A 21,607-nucleotide genomic window follows, 5' to 3' on the forward strand; every position below is an offset into this window, starting at 1 on the left:
TCATATGATGGTTACTGAAAATAGCTCCAATTTCACATTTTTTTGCACCATGGTTTATGCCTATAATGATACCACTGATAGGAAAAGTTTATAGCATGACCTTTGTTCTTTTGCTGATTCTATTCATGATCCTTGGATTCTTTGTGGTGACTTCAACTGTGTACTAAAATCCTCTGAGAGACTTGGTGGGTCTTCATCTGATGAGGAGATTAAGGATTTTCAGGAATGTTTAGATTATTGTTAGATGATAGATAGCCCAGCTGCTGGATCCTATTATACCTGGAATAACAAGCAGGAACCACAGACTAGAGTTTATTCCAGACTAGATAGGGTTCTTGTTAATAATCACTGGATTCACCATAGACCTAATACATATGCTCATTTTTACAATGAAGGCATTTTTGATCACACTCCTTGTATTATCCAAGAGCCTGCTGCCTCTATGAAGGGGAGAAGGAGTTTTAAATATTTCAATATGTGGAACCAAGTGCCTGAATTCAAGCCTTGCATTACTCACCATTGGAATCAGTCTTGGCAAGGGACTAAAATGTTTAAAGTTGTTATGAAATTGAAGAGTCTCAAGAGACCTCTGAAAGATTTAAACAAAGACTTATTTAATGATATTGAGAATAGTGCAGTTCATGCATGGAAGATATTAGATAACATCCAAGATCAATTAAGGACTGCCCCTGGTGATCCTACCCTTTTGGTTAAGGAGAAGGAAGCTGCTGGTGTTTACAGAGAGTTGCAAGCTGCTTGTGACAGCTTTTTGACTCAAAAATCAAAAGCCACCTGGTTAATCAAGGGGACAACAACACTAGGTATTTTCATAGTCTCCTTAGAGCAAGAAGTGTTAAAAATAAAATTTTCCTCATTGAGGATACTGATGGCCATGTGCATTCTGATGGATCCCATATACAGTCTGCCTTTTTGAAGTATTATGAAACTTTACTTGGGACTGCTGGGCATACTACCCCTGTTTGTGCCTCTGTGGTTCAGCAAGGTCCTATTTGTAACTCTGAGCATCACTCTATTCTACTGGTCCCTGTCACTAAGAAGGAAATTAAGGAGGCATTTTTTTCTATTCCAACTCATAAGGCCCCTAGGCCTGATGGTTTCTCTAGTGCCTTCTTTAAAGATTCTTGGTCTGTTGTTGGTGATGAGGTGTGTGATGCCATTTTGGATTTTTTTTCAGTCTGGTAAGATGCTTCAACAGATCAACCATACCTTCATTACTTTGATTCCAAAAATTGACAATCCTCAAAATGTCACACAATTTCGTCCTATTTCCTGCTGCAATGTCTTATATAAAGTCATTTCTAAAATTCTGTGCACTAGACTCTTCTCTATTTTGCCTTCTATTGTCAGTAAGAATCAAGGAGGGTTTGTTAAGGGGAGGAGTATTGCTGAAAATATTCTCATTTGCCAGGATCTTGTGAGACTCTATAATAGAAAGGCTGTTTCCCCTAGATGTTTGATGAAAATTGATCTCAAAAAAGCCTATGATTCAGTGCATTGGGACTTTGTGGAACAAATGCTTATTGCCTTATGATGGGGCATATTCTGCACCCGCTGACCAGTCAGCATATTGAGCAAGGTCAAAGATATCCACAGCAAGTCAACGTCTTAAACAGCCTAACCGACGGCACCTGTCGGCCTGTCTCTTGTGCCTCGGCGGGGACAACTGGCCAGCCGAGGCACACATCCGCGAACTCATATCCAAGACCCCTCGCCGGTGAGTCAACAGGGCCTGCCGGCCTGCCATGGGTCCCTCGGCCGAGGGGTAGATCAGTCTTTCCACCTGCTAGCCACTTGGCCACTTGGCCACTACGTGACAAAAGGTGAAAGTCTATAAATACTCCTCAACTCTCATTGAGGAGGAGATCGACAATTTAACCTAAGAATCACTATTCATCTGGTAATATCTTCCTTATCTCTCTACAATATATACTTCACCAAGTAACAACAACTTATCTTTCTAAGTTTACTGACTTGAGCGTCGGAGTGAGTTCGCTCGGCCCAAAGCCGAGCCCTCAGTTTGCTCATTGTTTCAGGAGACCGCAAGGAGGAGTCAACCAAAGACGTCATTCTACAAGCACGGGTGGTAACGTATAACTGCTCTGGAATTACACCCGGAACACCTTAAACTTCCCTACTCAATTTATTCATCTGGTTATGATTTGTGTAAGAACTGCTTCTTACTCTTTGGTGCTTAATGGAGAGAATTTTGGGTATTTTAAAGGGGCAAAAGGGTTGAGGCAAGGGGATCATATCTCCCCTCTCTTTTTTACTATTACCATGGAATACCTAAGTAGGATTTTGGCTCATGTTACTGCTACTATGCCTTTCAAGTTTTACCCTCTGTGTAGCCAGCTCAAGTTATCCCACCTCATGTTTGCTGATGACCTGCTTCTCTTCTCTAAGGGGGATACTACTTCCATTATGATTCTTCTTAGAGCTTTTGCAACCTTCTTTGGTATCCACTGGTCTTCAAATGAACTCTCTGAAGTCTAACATCTATTTTAATGGGGTTGCTTCTAGTGTCAAAAGTGATATCATGCAGATCTCTGGTTTCTCTGAAGGAGCTTTGCCATTTAAGTATTTGGGGGTGCCTATTTCTGCTGGTAGGCTCACTGTAAAGAACTGCTCTTGCCTTATTGAGAAGATTACTGAAAGAATCCATGGTTATGCTGCCAAGAAATTATCTTATGCTGGTAGATTAACCTTGGTGAATTCTGTTCTTACCACTCTATATACATACTGGGCTTCTATTTTCATTCTGCCAAAGGGAGTGTTAAGGAGAATTGATGCCCTTTGCAGAAACTACTTATGGGATGGGTCAACTGAGTATGTTAGATCCCCTCTTGTTAGCTAGGAAAAGGAGTGTGTTCCAAAAGATGAAGGTGGACTTGGTATTAGGCATAGCATTGCCTGGAATCTTGCTTCAATCTGTAAGCTCTCCTGGTGGATTTATTCTAATCAGGATAGTCTGTGGGTACAGTGGGTACACCACATTTATATGAAAGATGTTCCCTGGTCTCTTTATAAACCTAAACATGATGCTCCTTGGACCTGGAAGACTATTTGTAAAGTTAAGGACAAGTTCATAGCTGGTTTTCCACTACTGGACTGTGGCTGCCATGTCCTTCTGGTTACTTAGTTAGTAGTGGTTACCAGTGGATCAGACAAAAATTTCCTACTGTTACCTGGAATAAAATGATTTGGAATTCCTGGTGCATTTCAAAGCACTCTTTTATAAGTTGGCTAATTGCTCGTATAGCTTTGCAGCTGAAAGATAAGCTTTTCCTGTTGGGAATCATTCCTGATGATATTTGCTTTCTCTGTGGCTCAGCACTTGAAAACCATCAACATCTGTTCACTCAGTGCTGTTATACCAGAAAGCTTGTTGCCTTGCTCAGTCTGAAATTGAATATTGGTCTGCCTGTAGCTAACCTCTTAGTCTGGATGCAGACTAAACCACGGGCAAAAATTAAGAAGCAGGTTACTATTGTTTGGATTCAAGCCTTGTACTACACTATCTGGCATCAGAGGAATAAGGCTAGAATTGAAGGGGTTGTTCAACGACCTGAACATGTTTTTCAGCAGATTCAGTGCTTACTTAAATGTCGATTTTTAGAGTGGCATGTTTGTATCAAACGGAGTAATGATAGGGCATGGTTTAAGACAGTAACTTATTAGCTGCCTTTTACTTAGCCTTAGAATTGTATCCAAAATGGATAGTTTGTAATAGCTTGTTTATGATCTTAATGAGAATTTCTAACCTTTCACCAAAAAAAAAAAAAAAAAAAAAAACGCTATTCAACTTGAGGTAAACATAATTCAACTTTGATTTGTGCTATCATATAGCTTATCTTAGTTATTAAATAATGATCTTTCCACACTCCTATAGTGGTAATTTTCTTATATTTTGTTTCACCTAACATACATAATAACCTAATAGACATGAAAGTATATCTTTTTCTTTTGTTTAAGGCTTTGCTTGACTTTTGTTAAAACAAAGTTATTGATATTGAATGAAAAATTAAGGAATTACTGTATTTTGTGGGGTGTTACTTTAATTCTTTCCTATAATATTTGACCGTGATGGAGCAATTAATTTGGTCTGGATGGATTAAATTACCTTTTGTATATTTCTTGCTGCTCAAGCTTAATTAGTCACTACATCCAATATTAGATAAAATACTGCGATAACTCTTTACAGTATACACAAATATGTGCAGAGGATTGGGTTCGTTTCAGAATTTAGCCGAGGAATTTGAGTGAATTCACTCGCTTAACTATGGTGGCGTGGGAGTCTGGAATGACTGCAATAATGTGTTTCATGGGGGTGTTGCTAAAGACCCGAGAGTGGTAGTCGATCAGGTCCTTGCCTACTGGGGTAGCTATAGCGAGGTGTGTAATGAGATGGGTAGTGGGGTGAAGAACAAGCGTGTTGAGGTTGCGGCTAAGTGGGGCCCTCCACCAAACATGTACTTAGTGATTTATTTAGCCATTTTAACGTACAATCAATTATAAAATTTGTAATAGTTAATTATCATTTCCCGTATTTGTTATACATAAATGTTGATTATACCCGTGCATTTTGCACGGGTTACACACTAGTTTGAAGGTAAAAGTGCGGTTCTTTTGCATTGTTATGGTCAATGAATAATAAAGTGATATTAAACATTAAGCACATTACAAGCAATTCTTATACCATGCACCCAAGAGTATGGTGCATGGTACTCCCATCAGTTTTTTTAGTTGTAATGTAATTAGTGGGTAGTTATTAAAAGGTGCATATCTTATTTTTATTAATTCAGAAGACATTACTGAATGCAGGATGCACCACGTCATTTGTAATTTTTTTTTTTTTTTTTTTGAAATTCAAGTTATGGTGGGATCCGTTGGTGTGCAAAGAAATTAGTTCTTTAAATCATCCGGCAATACAAACATGCGACAATTTTCGTCTTAAAAAAAATTCTATGAAATAATTTTATACAACTGGAATAAATGAAATTAATTGCATAAAACCGGAATGCATTAAAATTGGAATAAATGAAATTAATTACAAATAATCAGAAAGAATTACATAATTAATAAAAAAAATTACATAATTACGAGAAAAAATTACATTAAGTACGGGAATGAATTACATATAATGCGAATAAATTACATAACTTGCATAATTTTTAAAACTAGATAGTACGATATATTTCTAAAAATAAATTAATCCTGGCGGAGTATTTACTTAAAGTAAAAAACTCGGCAACTTTTCTATCAGCCGCGCACACCGAAAATGGTAGGTGACAATGATAGGCTACAGAGTAAATTTACACTCCAACTAGCATTTAAAGCTAAATTAAATATTTTATTTCGTTAAAAAAACAAAATAAATTTATAAATTTATTGAAATATTTAAATTTACCAATTTTGAAAAATTATAAGACAAATGATTCACAATTGTTCTAAAAAACATTTTTTTAAAATATAACACGATAATGACACAATTGTAAAACGTTAACATATATAATTTTTTTAAATAATCCTTTCAGATTTGTACAGAAAGTCGTTCATCACCGAGGATTTATTTATTTGGAGCAAAAATTATGGCAACTTTACTATCAATCGCGCAATCGAAACTCGGAAGATGACAATTATAGGCTACCGAGTAATTTCTACTTCGACAAGTACGTTTTATAGGCAACATTAATATCGTCATGTTAAATACACTTGAACCGTCAAACTTCAAATCATAAACTGCATGAAATCAGAGAATCAGTTATGCTAACATAATGGCATGTGCAGTTAATTAAGTGATGACAACAGTTACAACAGTTTGCAAGGAGTGGAGTTGTGGCTTAATGGCAATAGTGGGGAAGTTAGGGTTACATTAGAGGTTATGTAGATCGCTGATTTAGACCAACTATATAATTACAATAGAAATGCAAATAAAAAAAATTCATCCAAAAACATTAATACCGGCCCAAATACATACCGTGCAATTTTGCACGGGTTTAAAACTAGTATATTTAAAATGATTTTATTTTTAATCTAACTACCAATTTTAAAAAACAAAAAATCACTAATGTTCATGATATTTTTACTCAATAAAAAAAGATCATATTTGCTATATTTTGAAACGTGTTTATAATATTTAAATATATATTCACAAAATTTAAGTGACATATTCACATGTTAATTGTGTGAATATGTATATTTTGTTAAATGAATATCTGTGAGTAACTCAATAAAATGTTTGTTGTTCTTATGAACAAGTAATTTGTGAACATGTCTGTTATATTGTTTGAATATCTATATTAGTTGTGTGAGTATGTGAGTTTTACTTTGTGAATATAATTTTTAATCTATGTGAATATGCTAGTTATGTAATATGAATATCTAATGAGTATATTAATTACGTGATGTGAATATTTCATTGTTATGAATATGTCAATTATGTGATGTGAATATGTGAGTAAAATCAAAATAAACGCCAAAATATATCAAAAGTGATCTCTATTTATAGAGGAACGAAAATTATAAATTGTGGTACAAATTTTTATATTTTTCAAATGTATCAAATTTAAATTTTAAAGGTTTTAAGTTTTGATTTTATGGTTTTCCAATAACTAAATGGTGAGAGTATCCTACTCCCTACTCATGGGAGTAGGATATAATTTACCACATTACAAGATTGTAGATATTGCCACGTGTAAATCAAATATGTGCTCAACTTACCTTTTAATAGTATTATATAGATTTAAAAAGTTATGGTAAAAAAAATAACTGTAACCAAACCCCTAATTATCTAAGAAAACCTTAGGAAAAAAACTCTCTTTTATTTAAAAAAGAATACTTGAGGAAAAAACAATTTGTAATAGTAGGTAAAGTTAATTAAAGAGTGACATCTACTTAACATTTCGCTTTTACCATAGCAATAGATCAGAAACCACAATATTAAAAATAAAAATAAAAACCACAGTGATGGCAGTGGCGGACCCAGGAATTTAGTGTCGGGGGGGCACTAAATTTTTTTTGACGCGTTATTTACGCGTGTTTAAGACAAATTTTTTATATTTTGCATTTTTTTCCTAAATTAGCTACTCCCTCCGTCCCGGTCATTTGTTGTCCTATTCCATTTTTGGGTTCTCAGTTAATGGTTGTCCTTTTTATTTTAAGAATGAAATTAATGAACAATTTGATATTTCATCCTCAATTTGGTCAACTTGTTATCTTATACTCCCTCCATTTTTTTTATTTGTCGTTCTAGTAAATTTTGCTTTTTTCTTTATATTTGACGTCCTAGCTTGCATCTGGGACTTGTTTAATTTTCCAAGGAATATTAGTGGGACTTCTATTCTCTCACCCAATAACAAGACTGCAAAAAAAAAAAAAAAAAAAAAAAGGTAAGTGGCATGCATCTCACTCTTCCCTATGACAAAAGTAATTACTTCCTCTATTCAACTCCACTCTAGCACTTTGCTTTTTCACGTTTGCCAATGTGTGTTTTACGCGGTAAATATCGTTAGCTACGTCTTTGCAAAAATTATAAAAGTGAGATATTTTTAATGTACTCGTAAAGATGAATCAAACAAGATCCCACATGAATATATTTTCACTTATGTATTGAGAGAAAATCGAGATTGAATGTGCATTTGTGAATAGTGTACGAAATAGAAATAGGTAGAGTGGAGTTGAATGGAGGAAGTATATCACACACAAAAACTAACACATGTGGCAAAAAGTAGACGAGCAAAGAGAAAAAGGGAGTAATAAATGCATTTCTTAATCTTTGTGTTTTTACTTAGAACGACTTGTGTGTTGATGATAGGGTTCGAACCGCATATCCCCTGGACAATAGTCCACAGTACTACCAGCTATGCCATGGCAACTTCCTGTCTAGTTTAGATACTTAAAAATATTAATTTCTGAAATTTCATGGGGTGCACCTGCCCCCCGGGACCCCCCTTGGGTCCGCCCCTGAGTTATGGTATGAAATAGTTTCAACTATGAGTTTTTGTAACGTATCAAATGTGTATGCTTAAATTACCAATAATATTCACATAAAAGGTAAAAATCCGAGCTAGCATTTTAAAATATTAAATAAATCTTAAAATCATTATTTATCGGTTAAAAAAATTATATACAAATGAACAAATGTCAACAATTACGATTTTATGTTTAAAAGTACATGAAATAAATATATATTATACTTGATGTAGAATAAATATGAATAAGCTGAATATACTTAATGTATGATAAATATATAGAGAAATATGTGAACAATATATACGCTGGTATTATATCGCCGAAGTTTATCGTCAAAATTAATGGAATTTATGTCTCAAATATATCCCAAACCCATAGTTGATGCTAAAAATATATTGAAGTGTCAAATATACAAAATATGTGGTGATATCCATTTCTACTTTTCTAATTTCATTTATGTTTTTTTTTTTGGCTTAATTATTAACTGGTCTCCATATAGCCGATATTACTTTGTGATGCAATGATTGTATGGTGCAATAGTTTTACAATAGTGTTTCATACTTTTCCCGTCAATGGTTAACTACGCGATATCCCATATGGCTTTAGTAAATCGGGATTTTGGTTCAATCTTACGAGTCTTGACCTTGAAATAAAAACAACTAATTGCGCATATATATCAGTTGAGAAGTACACTGATTGTATAAATGCTCCTTCTATCTTAGTCACTTGTTTGCCTATTCCATATTGGGGTGTAGTTAATTGTTTGTCCTTCTATTTTAGGGATGCCTTTGATGGGCAATTAGGGATGCCTTTGATGGCAATTGGATCCTCCACACGCAGTTTGGTTCACGTGTCATATAATAATTACCCCTTTCTATTTCCCTGGTCTTTGTGCCAAACCAAATACAAACAAATAACCGGGACGGAGGGAGTGAGGGGGTATCTATCTATATAATCTATATCTATATAAAATAATAAAACAATACATATTTTTTTCCCTCCAAAACCTCACTCCACATTTAACGTAGATTTTTATGATTCCTTAACAATAGGCCAACTAACTAAATAGCCCAATATATAAAATTTATTTTATGTTGTTAACATAAAATTTATACCACCATATTTTATTGTTGTTTTTACTAACTTCTCTACATTTTAAGGTCTCCATAATATCATAATTAATTTTAGAATTTTGTGGTTTTTTTTTAAATAATTTTCATATCCTATATAGTATATACAATTGTTTGATGGCATGAATTTAAATTTTTTAAGCATCATGTTTTTACTTGATTAGACAATATTCTTTAATCATGCAATTTAGATAGTTGTTAGTCTCAAAATCATTCCTTTTACGTTTTTAAACCGTTGTGAATAACTATTTGTTAAAGTGGCCAGTCATGTTGAAGTGTTCATAACTTTTAGTCTAACTATCTATACTAATTAATAAAATAATAACGATTGCCATAGTATCTTGATTAATTTTTTTTTTTACTATGAACTTAATGTTTTGTTGCCGATCTTCGATTATCATGTTATTATAACATCTCTCCTTTCCTTGCACGAGTAAATTGAATAATCTAACAACAAATTGAATTTGAGAAGCATTGGCTAAATGTCTTTAGAGAAGCTCTCGTAATAAATTTATTATGAGCTTATTTTATAATTATAATACAAAACAGTGCCACAGGCAATAAAACAGATGAAAACATGGTTAAAAATAAAATGAGTACACTTATTATAAGAATATATACAAAATTAAATAGTCGTTTTAAGTCATGATTAACAATATAATTATATAATGGTCATGAAAACGATAAATGATTATAATGTTATATCAATAACTTCTTTAGAGACTATCTGCGATTTCCCTCAAAAATTTTTATTAGTTAATGCAATTTATACGAATGAAATTTGATTATGAGTAGGTTGACATGTTTAAACATTAATAAAGAATTGGGTTAAAGGGTATGCATTAGAGAGTTTTGATTGCATGTATATTTAACGTTAGCGAACATGAATAAGGGGTTTACACTCTAGCTACACTACAAAAATAAAGCCCTTTTCCGACTGAAATAAGCGGTCGCAAATACAAAATAAACGGTCGGAAACTCCTACTTGCGACGGATTTCTACGTTTTCCGACTGAATATTGTCCGTCGGGATTACTGGTCGCAAAGAAACACATTTACCGACTGAAAGGCGGTCGCAAATAGTACCGACTGATGTTCCGACCGATACACAGTCGCTAAGAAAAGTCAACAAAAAATTGACATTTCCATTTACCGACTGAAATAACGGTCGCACGAGAAAATATGTAGCGATCGACCTAATAAACGGTCGGAAATGTACGACAATTGCGAGTCCTTTCCGTCGGAACTTTAGTCAAAAATACATCTTTGTGGCTACCAAAAAAAAAAATATTTCGGTCGGAAATGTTAAAAGTCAGTCGGAAAGCTTCTCCATTTGCAACCTAAATCTGGCAGGAAAGAGTGATTTCATACGACCACTTATCAGAATACATGTTCCCTTAAGCCGCTCCCTAATTATATAACCTGCATATTTACGCCAAATTTTCAACACCACCAACATTGAATGCTCACAATTTGTCAACTGCAATAATGCAAACATTCGATTTCATAGAAAAAGTCAAATTAAATGTAACATGAAATTCACTACAAGTTCAAATCTAAACAATCCAAGTATAAAGATAAAAAAAGTCAAACTTAGAAACAAACTAAGCTAGTGACTGAAATGAAGACGTAGTGTCAGCGCCATTTTCATGAGGGTCTCTTCAGCGAGTAGCAAAGTCATTTTGAGAAGTAGAGCTAATTGTACGAATCTTTCTTCAAACTTATGCATCATTTCAAGCTCTATTTGTGATTGCATTTGCCTCAACCGTTCTTCATTCTCTTGATTCATCTTTTGTAATCGTTCCTCATTCTCTTGGTTCACCTTATCTACCGCTTCCTTTATTAGTTGCTCGTGGTGAGTTTGGAGTTGAGTAAGTACTCCTGGGGTGTAGGATTGGGCAGCTGCAGCAGTAGAGGAGACACTTGAACCAAAGAATAAAGACTGAGCATTACCAACACCAAATACTTGTCCCTTCTTTCTTCCACCAGCGGATTTGTAATAAACTTCATATTTCTTGTATGAAATTCCTTGTTCATCAAGTTTAGCGATCTCATTAGTGAACGATTCCTGCAAATAAAATATTTTCAAACACTCATATTATAGTAATATATATGGGTCTTTTGCCAAAGTAGCTATTTCTTATATAAAAATAACATGTTTAAATAAAGGCGAATCACAATGGTAAAAAAATATATTGTTAGGGTTCATCATTCAACATTATCAGAGCATTCATATGTACTAACCTTTGACCTCAACTATGCTTGCGAACATATCTCTGTGAATTGATTCGGGTGAACTTTGTAATTGACAAATGCTTCAAACTTTGACGAGGTAATTGCTACATATACGTAGGCTTTTGACATGGAAATGATTACTCACGATTTATGTGGTGTGATAAGATTAGTAAATTACTTCAATAATTTGACTATGCGTTTTGCAAAAAAAAAAAAAAAAAAAAAAAAAAAACACCAATTATGAATGTAAACTATAATGTGGTTCAATTAGAGGAAAATTCAAGGGTATGGCTGAATGTTTTTTCTAAATGGATTTTTGCGTTCGGGTTTTTATACACACATACTAAGGCTAAAAAATTATATAATAAGCTAAATAATGGAAGTACATACCATGACACTCATCGGCATACCCGATTCCACCATTTCTTTCCTCTTTGGTGTATGTGCTCGCTTAAACAATTCAAAAGCTGTAGGCATCTTCCCACCGGCATTCTTAGCCTGGAAAAACTTTAATTAAAATGGCGGAAAAAAACTCACCATTCGACAACACTAACTGTAAAGCAGAAGTATTTACCATCTCGGCAGCTTGCTCAATAGCAGATCTTCTACCCATATTATGGGTTCCCAACACTTTACCATTTTTCTTGTGCTTTGTCCTATTCGCACTACATTGAGCTAATATTTTTTTGAATTCTTCTGACGATTTTCTTAGCAACAAAGCATCGCGGGCTGCTTCTGACATCCACGTGCCATCATCTTTCATCTTGACATGACAAACTAAGTCTTTGAGACGCGATGCAGCCTTCTTGTTGAATGTGATTCTTAGCTGAGCTGCATCTGTTGGATCATACTCAAAATTGTTCTGCAATTACATAAAATAAAGTAGAATTATTCTATTCATAAGTATTTGAAAGAAAAAAAATCTAATTATAAGTATTTGCAAATATTTAAATTACCTTAAAATGATTCCAATAATCCTCTTTTACGTCTGCTGGAGTCTCTTTTCAATTAGGACAACAAACACCAGTCTTTGACTTAATCGCACCAGACACTGCATCTTTCACCACCTTACTCGCGAACCTGTTTTTACAACATACTAGTAAGGTTAAATAAGAAAAGAACATAATAGTAAATGTAAACAAAAACTAACAAGGAAATTGTCATCACATTCTATTATTATGCTATTTAATTGAATCAAACCATATGCCTGAAGGTGATATAAATGTCTTTTGTTGCCCTGATCCATCTGACTATGATGTCTGACTAGTCTCATTCTCATTATTTGTCGATCCTCTAGTCCTTTGATTGTTAAGGCTGCCTCTTCTTCTGCTACTTCCAACCATTGTAACTATTAAAAAAAACATTGAATTTATTTATTAGTGCACTAATAATTGTATAATCAACTAACAAAAAGTAGTCTTATAAATCAACTAACACTAATTGTCATTAATCATTGAATAACAAAAAATACAATAGTTATAAAAGTGTTTGTATAAACCAAGTAAATAACAAATAACGACAACTTAATCATCACTAGAATCATCATAACCAACAGATTGAGCATCATCATCATCAGTAGAAGAATCTTCTTCTTCTTCTTCTTCTTCTTCTTGCACAAATTCTTCGTTTTGTATTCCTTCTTGCACAAATTCCTCATCTACTTCCTCCATCACATAATCACTTTCATCTCTTCATCTTCATCAATTCTGGACAAGATAGGAGTATCAAGAACTAGGGCTGGGCATTGGTCCAAAAACGGACCGGAACCGGAATTGGCATAATTCATAGACCGGGACCGGATTACAAAAATTCCGGTCCGGGACCGGACCGGAAAAATTCTGGTCCAAGACCGGACCGGATCGGTTGGACCGGAATTACCCACCTTTTCAAATTCCGGTCCATTGGACCGGATCGGACCGGAATAAAAATACAATTTTAAGAAAAAAAATGAAAATAACAATAATTCCGGGCATTCCGGTCCGGACCGAAAAATACCGGTCCAAACCGGTCCGGACCGGAAACCGGAATCTTGGAAAATGGTGGATCGGAGACCGGACCGGAATTTTTAATTCCGGTTCCGGTCCTCTCGATTCCGGTCCGGGCCGGTCCATTTTTCCGGTCCGGACCGGATTATGCCCACCCCTATCAAGAACAACTTCCTCTTGAAAAATAGTTACATCATCAGTAGGGGCATCAATGTGGGATCTTGCTTTTGTCTTAAATACTGCCCACCATTGATTCCTATCCTTCTTCGTGCTTGGATAAGAGGCAAAATAAACTTGTTGAACCTAATATGCTAACACAAATGGGTCGTACTTTGGATACTTCCTTGTGTAATTAACTTCAACAAATTTATATTGTAGATGTATGTTCATACCATTCACAGAATTATCCATCCAATTGCACTTGAACAATATTGTATGATAAACGTTCAGTCTACTGTTGTAACTTAATTCAATAACCTTATCTAAAATGTCGTAGTAATGGGCTTCTTCCATAGAACTAACACAAACGCCATAGTTCATTGTGTTTTTTTTTTTGAAGAAAACACTCAAAGAGTGTTACGATAGCATAGAAATATCAAAGAGTACAGCACTTTGAGCAGTCGGTGGCAACATATTCGACCATACCACTCGACCAACGATTCTAGGATTAATATGAGCTATACTATTATTGACCCGACTCGTATAAAACCATAGGACAGACTCAAACTCGTTACTTAACATAAGGATGTCATCGATCACTTGTGAGAAGATGCTACTGTAACACCCCTGATATTAATATTATATAGAAGATTTAAGGTTACTTACAAAAGAATTGGGGTAATTGACGATGGATTAGGATGAATTAGCTTGTTTTTCCTTTTCTTGTTCCTTTGTTTTAGCTCACGCCCATCCTTCTTTCTACACTCTTCTTTCCCCATTTTTTTTGATCTTATCATATGTGTGTGTGGAATAATCGGTGTCCCCCGGTTTAAGGGTCAATTCGTGGTTTATATAGTAGGTTAATTCTATTTGTATTCGGGTCAAATTAAGTTACGATACGATACTAACTTTAAGTTATGTAACTTACTTCACCTTAAGGTAACGTTTATATATACAAATTAGTATGCGTTTTTAAGCACAGTTATCGCAAGTCCTTTATTCTCTTTCCCATTTTGTTTCAAGTTATTAACGTTTTTTGTTTTCTTTTTCTGTTCGATTTCCAAATCGACATACGCTTTTCTTTATTATTCAAATTTGAATTTCCATTACCCATCTTCTCCTCTTTCCTACTAAAATCTCATTTTACTAAAATAATTTTCACAATTCTTTTTGTTTGTTTTTTTTCTAGCTGCCTCAAATTTTCGGGGTGTTACAGTCACTCCCCCTAAAAAGAAATTTCGTCCTCGAAACTTGAAAATACGAAATGACGAAGTTGCAATGACAAAAATTATCTTTCAAAACCAACAATTACAATTACACTAGAAGTAAAAATCCTTTAAAGTTGCGTATCTCCAGAAGCAATTATCAAAAAGTTCAAATCTTCATTAATGGAACGAAATGGTCCTGCTGTAGTCAAGAACACTGTCAATTCATAACCAAAGACTTGTCAAAACCGAAGAAAATTGAAAATTTAATGATTTTACAATCCACCCACCTTAAAATAAAGTTCATCCTCGAAATTAAAATTTAAAAACAAGTCGCGTCTCAAAATTTTAAAAAGAGTTGAGAACTAAAATCAACGATGTTAAGATGTGAAGATCTCAACACCCAACCTAGAAGGGAACCCGCTCTGATACCAATTGTAACACCCCTGCTATTAATATTATTAAAATTATACTATCCTTGTATATTTCGGCGAGTTTTGTTTATAAACGTAATTTTTAATTTAGTTAAAATTATGCTTGAGGAAGGTAGGATATGGAGGTTTTAGAGAGAAGGAAAAGGGAAGATGGGAGGCGGAAATAAGAGAGAAAGGAACGAAAATAGGGTTTTTGTATAACCCGCATAAGTCTTGCTACAGTAATACTCGGTCGAGTATTGAACATACTCGGCCGAGTGTCGAATACTCGATCGAGTGTTTAGGAATACTCGGCCGAGTGTAGACTACTCGGTCGAGTACTCTTATTACTCGGTCGAATTTTGAAGAACAGAAGCGATTATTATTTTCACCAAACGGATACTCGGTTGCGTAGCTTGATACTCGGCCGAGTATGGGCTACTCGGTCGAGTACAGTCATCTACTCGGTCGAGTTCCTAAAAGTGAAGAGAAAAATCATAAACTTTCACTGTCCCTGCAAAATAAATGATATCGTTCGGAGTTCCGTGCAACCGGCTCGTCACTGTGAAGGCTTAGTTCTACCACTCAAACACACATCAATACTTATTTTTGTACATCTACTACCAATACTATCATCATTACCACCTTCATTCTTCACTATGTCATGAAACTGTTACACCCTATCCTTATAGCATACTCAGCATTTAATTACGTTACCTGCAAGGTTTAGCTCTCATCTCACATCATCTCTAATTCCGCTAAACACCAGACATACACCTTAATCACATTTACAAAGCAGCAATTCAACACACAACACATTCATCATGAAACAAATTGGTTAACTTACCACTGGTCGCACAACGCAACAATTCCGTCACTAACTCCAACTTTTCCACACATACATCATAGCACATATCATCCTAATCATAGATACGCACAACAATCATCATTAAGCAATCAATGACTCTCACTAACTACCCTTTTTCCCGTGTCTGGCTTAAGTCTGATGGGGCCATGATTTTGAAATGAGGGCGCCTACTCACCCAAAATCTAGCATCGGCTGGGGCTCCCAACGTACATACACCAGGTTCATTTTAATTGACACCCTATATACATTAAATTCATTGGTTCAGGTTCCAAAATCGTCGGCTCTGATACCACTTTGTAACACCCCCGTACGCCAGAATGCCTTACCAAGGACCATCCCAGTGTATGACGGTGTCACCATCTCGGTTTCCCGAGGAGGTAGATCAAATTAGACAATAAAAGAACAATTGTAAATATTAGTATATCTTATACAATACAACTCAATACAACGTCTCTATAATAAAGGTACAACCATAACACTCATGACATCGCTCTCTAGACCGGTAGCGTGATGACCCGATCCCTCCAATCCTAGCAAACCACAATCAACAATACCGCTTAAGCCAACCGCTCACCATCCCCGAATGGATCACCGCAGGTTTTACAAAACAACTACAACGGGGTCAAGATCTTGACTAATAAAATGTAAGACGAATAACAATGCAAACAAAGTGATCATCCTCTATCCCAATCTCACGACCTCGCATAGTAACCGACTACACCCCGAAGGGTGTAGCCCTGGCAGATTACCCATCGCAACAGGTAATCCTCGCCGCCGATGGGGTGACCGCAGCCCATCCCACCTAGTCCGGCTCATCAACGAGCGACTAACAATCCCTGTCCCTTAATGTGCACATCCCCTCCCGTGGCGGGTTCCACGGAGGGCGAACTAGGGTGTGAAGTCACTCCCGCAAGTGACTCCACTCCCATCACAACACACACAGCCTCACAGCTGTCACAATACTACAACAACACCACCGTCACCACTACACCAATACTCCGATGATCGTGGAGATAACAATCATACACAGTACAATCACAATCTTAAATCAATTAACAGTAAACTGAGTAGGGAAACCCTACCTCATCGCAAAGCATGTAAGACTCCCATTTACAGCCACGCACGACTCCAATAAGCATCCTAACAATGATAACCATCTCCTATTACACGACTATACTCAAAGAATCACTCAAATGAACACAAGGCAGATACTTACCTAACATTACGCATCGACGGTGACATAGACGACCACCATCCACGTCACCCTTCCTCAGCGAATCCCGTCATTCCCATGGTGGAGGTTTAAGCTAAATGCATTAGAGTGTGAAGCTATGGGGTGATAGGGGAGGGAGATAGGCTAGGGTTAGAGAAAGAGAAACTGTCGATGAAATGAGAAATGAAATGAATCTCGCGAACTTGCGTTTATATTAACGTGTCGACAACAGCCATACTCGGTCGAGTACAGAAGTAATCGGCCGAGTAGGCTCTACTCGGTCGAGTATAGGTGATACTCGACCGAGTAACCTCAGCTAGGTCAAGTAACTACTCCTATAAAACTCATGTTACAAGCCTGATTCCTCACCCATTCATCCCTAAGGTCTGTTTGGTCAATAAGATCGGTCAACAGCGTTCTTAAATATCTTGGGTATTACAGTTACCCTTTGACCTCTCGAGGTTACTACTTCTACAAACCTCAAGAAAACAAAGTGTTTGTGTCTTGTGAGGTTGTCTTCTTAGAAAGTCAGTTTATTTCTAAGAGACAGAGTGGGAGAAATTTTGAACTTGATGAAGTTCAAGAGCCACAAACCGAGGTAGAGACGCAAGAAGATGTTCCTTCGTCGTCTACCACGGCTATCCCTCCTCCTCTTAGAATAACGGGCCAAGTTATTCGCCATCCCGATCGATATGTGGGACTTATCGAAGAAGATGGAACACTCGATGTGTTGCTTATAGATAGTGACGAGCCCGCCACCTACAAGGCCGCAATCTCTAGTCCAAATTCCTCCTTATGGCTTGAAGCCATGAAGTCCGAAATGGATTCTATGCATGAAAACCAAGTTTGGGACTTGGTAGATTTGCCTAAAGGGGTAAGACCTCTTCAATGAAAATGGATATTCAAAGTCAAGAATGGCATAGAAGGACATGACGATGTCTACAAAGCTAGGCTAGTGGCAAAAGGATTTACCCAAGTCCAAGGTCTCCATTATGATAAGACCTTCGCCCCCGTAGCCATGCTAAGATCCATACGGATTTTGTTAGAGATTGCCGCATTTCATGATTATGAAATATGGCAAATGGATGTCAAAACCGCTTTTCTAAATGGGCATTTAGAAGAGGAGGTGTACATGATACAACCCGAAGGTTTTGTTGATTCTAAGAATCCTAACAAAGTGTGCAAGCTTAAGAGATCCATTTATGGTCTTAAGCAAGCATCTAGAAGTTGGAATCATCGATTCAATCATGTTATAAAAGAGAATGGTTTCACTCGAAATGTTGAGGAACCATGTTTATACATGAAATTCAGTGGGAGCAATGTTGTGTTCCTAATCTTGTATGTCGATGACATACTACTCATTGGAAATGATATTCCGATGTTGTCTTCTGTTAAGAAGTGGTTAGGTAACCACTTCCAAATGAAGGATTTAGGAGAAGCACAACGCATATTAGGTATCCGGATCCATAGATATAGATCCAAGAGGATTTTGGCACTAAGTCAAGAGTCTTATGTTGATAAGATTCTTCGACGGTTCAGCATGGACAAATCAAAAAGGGGTTTGGTACCTATGGTAACTGGGACTATATTGAGCAAGACTCAATCTCCCTCCGAACCCCATGATGTTGAACGCATGAAGATGATCCCTTATGCTTCCGCTGTTGGATCAATCATATACGCCATGATATGCACACGTCCTGATGTCTCGTATGCCTTGAGTATGACGAGTAGATATCAAGGAAATCCAGGTGAGAGTCATCACTGGATAGCCGTTAAGAACATCCTTAAATACTTGAGAAGAACTAAGGATTCTATCTTAGTGTTTGGAGGAGACACCGAGCTACGTGTTAATGGATACACGGACTCGAGTTTTCAAACAGATAGAGATGACATAAAATCACAAGCTGGTTTCATTTTCATGCTCAATGGTGGTGCCATTAGCTGGAGAAGCTTCAAGGAAGTCAGAATCGCGATTCAAAACGGAGGTCGAGTACATTGCAAAGCATCGAAGTCGCCAAGGAAGTGTGTGGATCGTGCAATTCACGGAAGGTCTAAGAGTAGTACCTACCTCCAATGATCCCATCACTCTCTATTGTGATAATAGTGGGACGATCTTCTAAGCTAAGGAGCCAAAGTCTAGTAATAGATCTAGACATGTACTTAGAAAATATCATGTAATAAGAGATTTCATTGAAAGAAAGGAAATTGCGATTTGTAAGGTTGGGACGGATGACAACATAGCCGATCCGCTCACCAAGCCTTTATCGCATGCCAAGCATGATGGACATGTTGCTTCCATGGGACTTAAACGTGTACCAAGTTTATGTTAGATTTTGAAATGAAATAAAAAGTGTTGTTTTTGTTCATGATCATAATCGAATTAGTCTTTTATTTTTCTTTATACATTGTTATATCCAAACGGGTTGTAGTGACAATTGAACCCCGTTAAAGTGAACACGGATTAACATAGTATTCGCCCATAGTTACTTGTATGAGGTGACATCTCGAAGTAACTAGAATGTGATGCGATTGATGGCAAGTTCAAGTGTCATGGAGTCATGTGAGAATGACTAGTCGATCACGTAGGCAGACAGTTAGGAACGCCTTGTCGGGCCTTATGACCGCTTATAGAGTTCTGGCAAATTTATATAGCCTGGTCGTGGCGAGAGCTACTATAGTATTCTAATGAGTCGATTCTTTTGACTAAAGACTATTCGCCTAAGATGGCACAGTTTCAGATTAACTTTGAATTGTGTTACTACGACCTTCGTAAATGGGGTCAAATGGGCATATTTTGGGTTATGATGGCTGTGGCTAGTCGAAGGGAATGAGTGCGATAGGAATTGTCCACCCCTAGTCAGGGTTATAACAATATCTCAGGGCCACTCGAGGAGTAATGAACTGGAAATGCGTGGCCACGCTCGGAATGTATCCATGGTGGATAAATCCGGTCAATCGTTATTCTCCGGATCGAGGAAACCACACTCGATATGATCACTTGCAAGTCACGACCGAAAGACACCTTGCATTGAGTGGGAGATAGTAATAGGACAAGAGAATTGGTGACGCACACTTGTCGAGGACAAGTGGGAGATTGTTGGAATATGTGTCCTCCAACAATAATGCGATCACAATCTGTTGATCATGATGATCACATGTTTAAGTCTCATTTTAAAGAATACAATTGGGAAGTAATTTTTTACTGTCAACTGGTCCACACATATCGGTAATGATTGGCTGACTAGAGTTTGACATTACTATCGTGCGACGGTGGTGACCAGTTGATCCCCTTAGGTCATACCTATAGGGTAACACTCTTAATTGATCATTTAATTGATCATATGACGATACGGGTCAATTAAATTACTTAAAATTGACGGACGATTTTGGAAGTAATATTTACGTGTCTTATTGAAATTTGATTAAATAAGATACGGTCTAAGTAATCGAATTGTTTTATTACTTAGATGAAATTATTGTTTAAGGAAATAATTGCATTTAAATGAATAGATTATTATAAATACAAGATGTTGTGATTTATAATTGGTAAAATATTTTGGTACAAGTAATTATGAATTACTAAGTCGATTATGTATATGACGTATTTTTATTAATGCGTTGATTTTAATATGTTAAAATACATAACATTTTTACATGACATGTTAAATGTGACAAATTGACAAAATAATGTGTAAAATGGATTTTCCATTTTACACTAAATGGACTGAAATAATGGGGAGTATTAGGTATATATTATGTTAATTATGTTAGTGGTAAACATAATGATGTTAGCCTAATACTAGCCATGCATACCTACACAATCTTGTGAAGACCACCTTGTGCATGCATTGGCCATTCTCTCCCACCCATACCCGGTTTTTCCACCCTCCATGCAAAGAGTTTTTGTCTTATTTTTGCATATAGACCACTCTTGGAAAAACATTATTCATTCATTCATTTTACACATCTAAAATAAGAATTTTATAGAGATAAAAAGCTTTCCTTCTCCTCCTTCTCTCAACCGAATTAGAGAACATAAAATAAAGATTTTTTGGTCAATTTTATACTAAATTAATATTGTTCTAGTAATAATAATATTAATTTGATTAAGTTGTTACCTTGGGTATAAAACCTTCGGAGGGATTCTACACTTGAATCCTTGTTCATCCAATTAAGGAAAGCTCAAGAGCAAGAGAGTAGGAGAACTCTCTTGTGCCCTTTTGATCCGAAATATCAATGTAAGAATGAAGATTTCTTCCTTATTTTACTTATAGTTTGCATGCATAAGATCATTTTAATTTCATGACTAAAAATTAAAATCATAACATATATGAATATGTTGAGTATAGAGATATAGATTTCCAACAAGCGGTATCAGAGCGCCTTGGTTGTTTGCATGCAAATCGGT

At 36.1% G+C, this 21,607-nt stretch overlaps 3 protein-coding genes across 7 annotated transcripts; 2 read left to right on the plus strand and 1 right to left on the minus strand.

Moving 5' to 3' along the window:
- The first annotated feature begins 244 nt into the window (after positions 1-244).
- On the plus strand, positions 245-1,552 carry LOC141588175 (uncharacterized). Its single transcript, XM_074409629.1, has 3 exons — positions 245-832; positions 922-1,199; positions 1,369-1,552. Exons 1-3 carry the CDS (start codon positions 245-247, stop codon positions 1,550-1,552), a joined length of 1,050 nt encoding a protein of 349 aa, XP_074265730.1.
- A 746-nt stretch (positions 1,553-2,298) lies between these two features.
- LOC141588176 (uncharacterized) lies at positions 2,299-3,699 on the plus strand. Its single transcript, XM_074409630.1, has 4 exons — positions 2,299-2,486; positions 2,542-2,866; positions 2,984-3,151; positions 3,289-3,699. The coding sequence occupies exons 1-4, from the start codon at positions 2,299-2,301 to the stop codon at positions 3,697-3,699; spliced, it is 1,092 nt and encodes a 363-aa protein (XP_074265731.1).
- Positions 3,700-10,607: 6,908 nt separating this feature from the next.
- LOC141586847 (uncharacterized) lies at positions 10,608-14,346 on the minus strand. 5 transcript variants are annotated; one of them, XM_074408236.1, is made up of 7 exons: positions 14,167-14,346; positions 12,910-13,062; positions 12,557-12,704; positions 12,313-12,436; positions 11,931-12,218; positions 11,747-11,854; positions 10,608-11,189 (listed from the first exon to the last, which is right to left on the minus strand). In XM_074408236.1, the coding sequence occupies exons 5-7, from the start codon at positions 12,117-12,119 to the stop codon at positions 10,731-10,733; spliced, it is 756 nt and encodes a 251-aa protein (XP_074264337.1). In that variant the 5' UTR covers positions 12,120-12,218; positions 12,313-12,436; positions 12,557-12,704; positions 12,910-13,062; positions 14,167-14,346; the 3' UTR covers positions 10,608-10,730. The 5 variants fall into 5 exon arrangements, with proteins under 5 accessions (XP_074264337.1, XP_074264339.1, XP_074264335.1 ...); XM_074408238.1 differs by having other exon boundaries at positions 12,564-12,704; positions 12,855-13,062; XM_074408234.1 differs by having other exon boundaries at positions 12,855-13,062.
- Between the last annotated feature and the right edge of the window lie 7,261 nt (positions 14,347-21,607).

Source organism: Silene latifolia, chromosome 6, assembly GCF_048544455.1.
Source record: "Silene latifolia isolate original U9 population chromosome 6, ASM4854445v1, whole genome shotgun sequence".
NCBI classification, from domain to species: Eukaryota; Viridiplantae; Streptophyta; class Magnoliopsida; order Caryophyllales; family Caryophyllaceae; genus Silene; species Silene latifolia.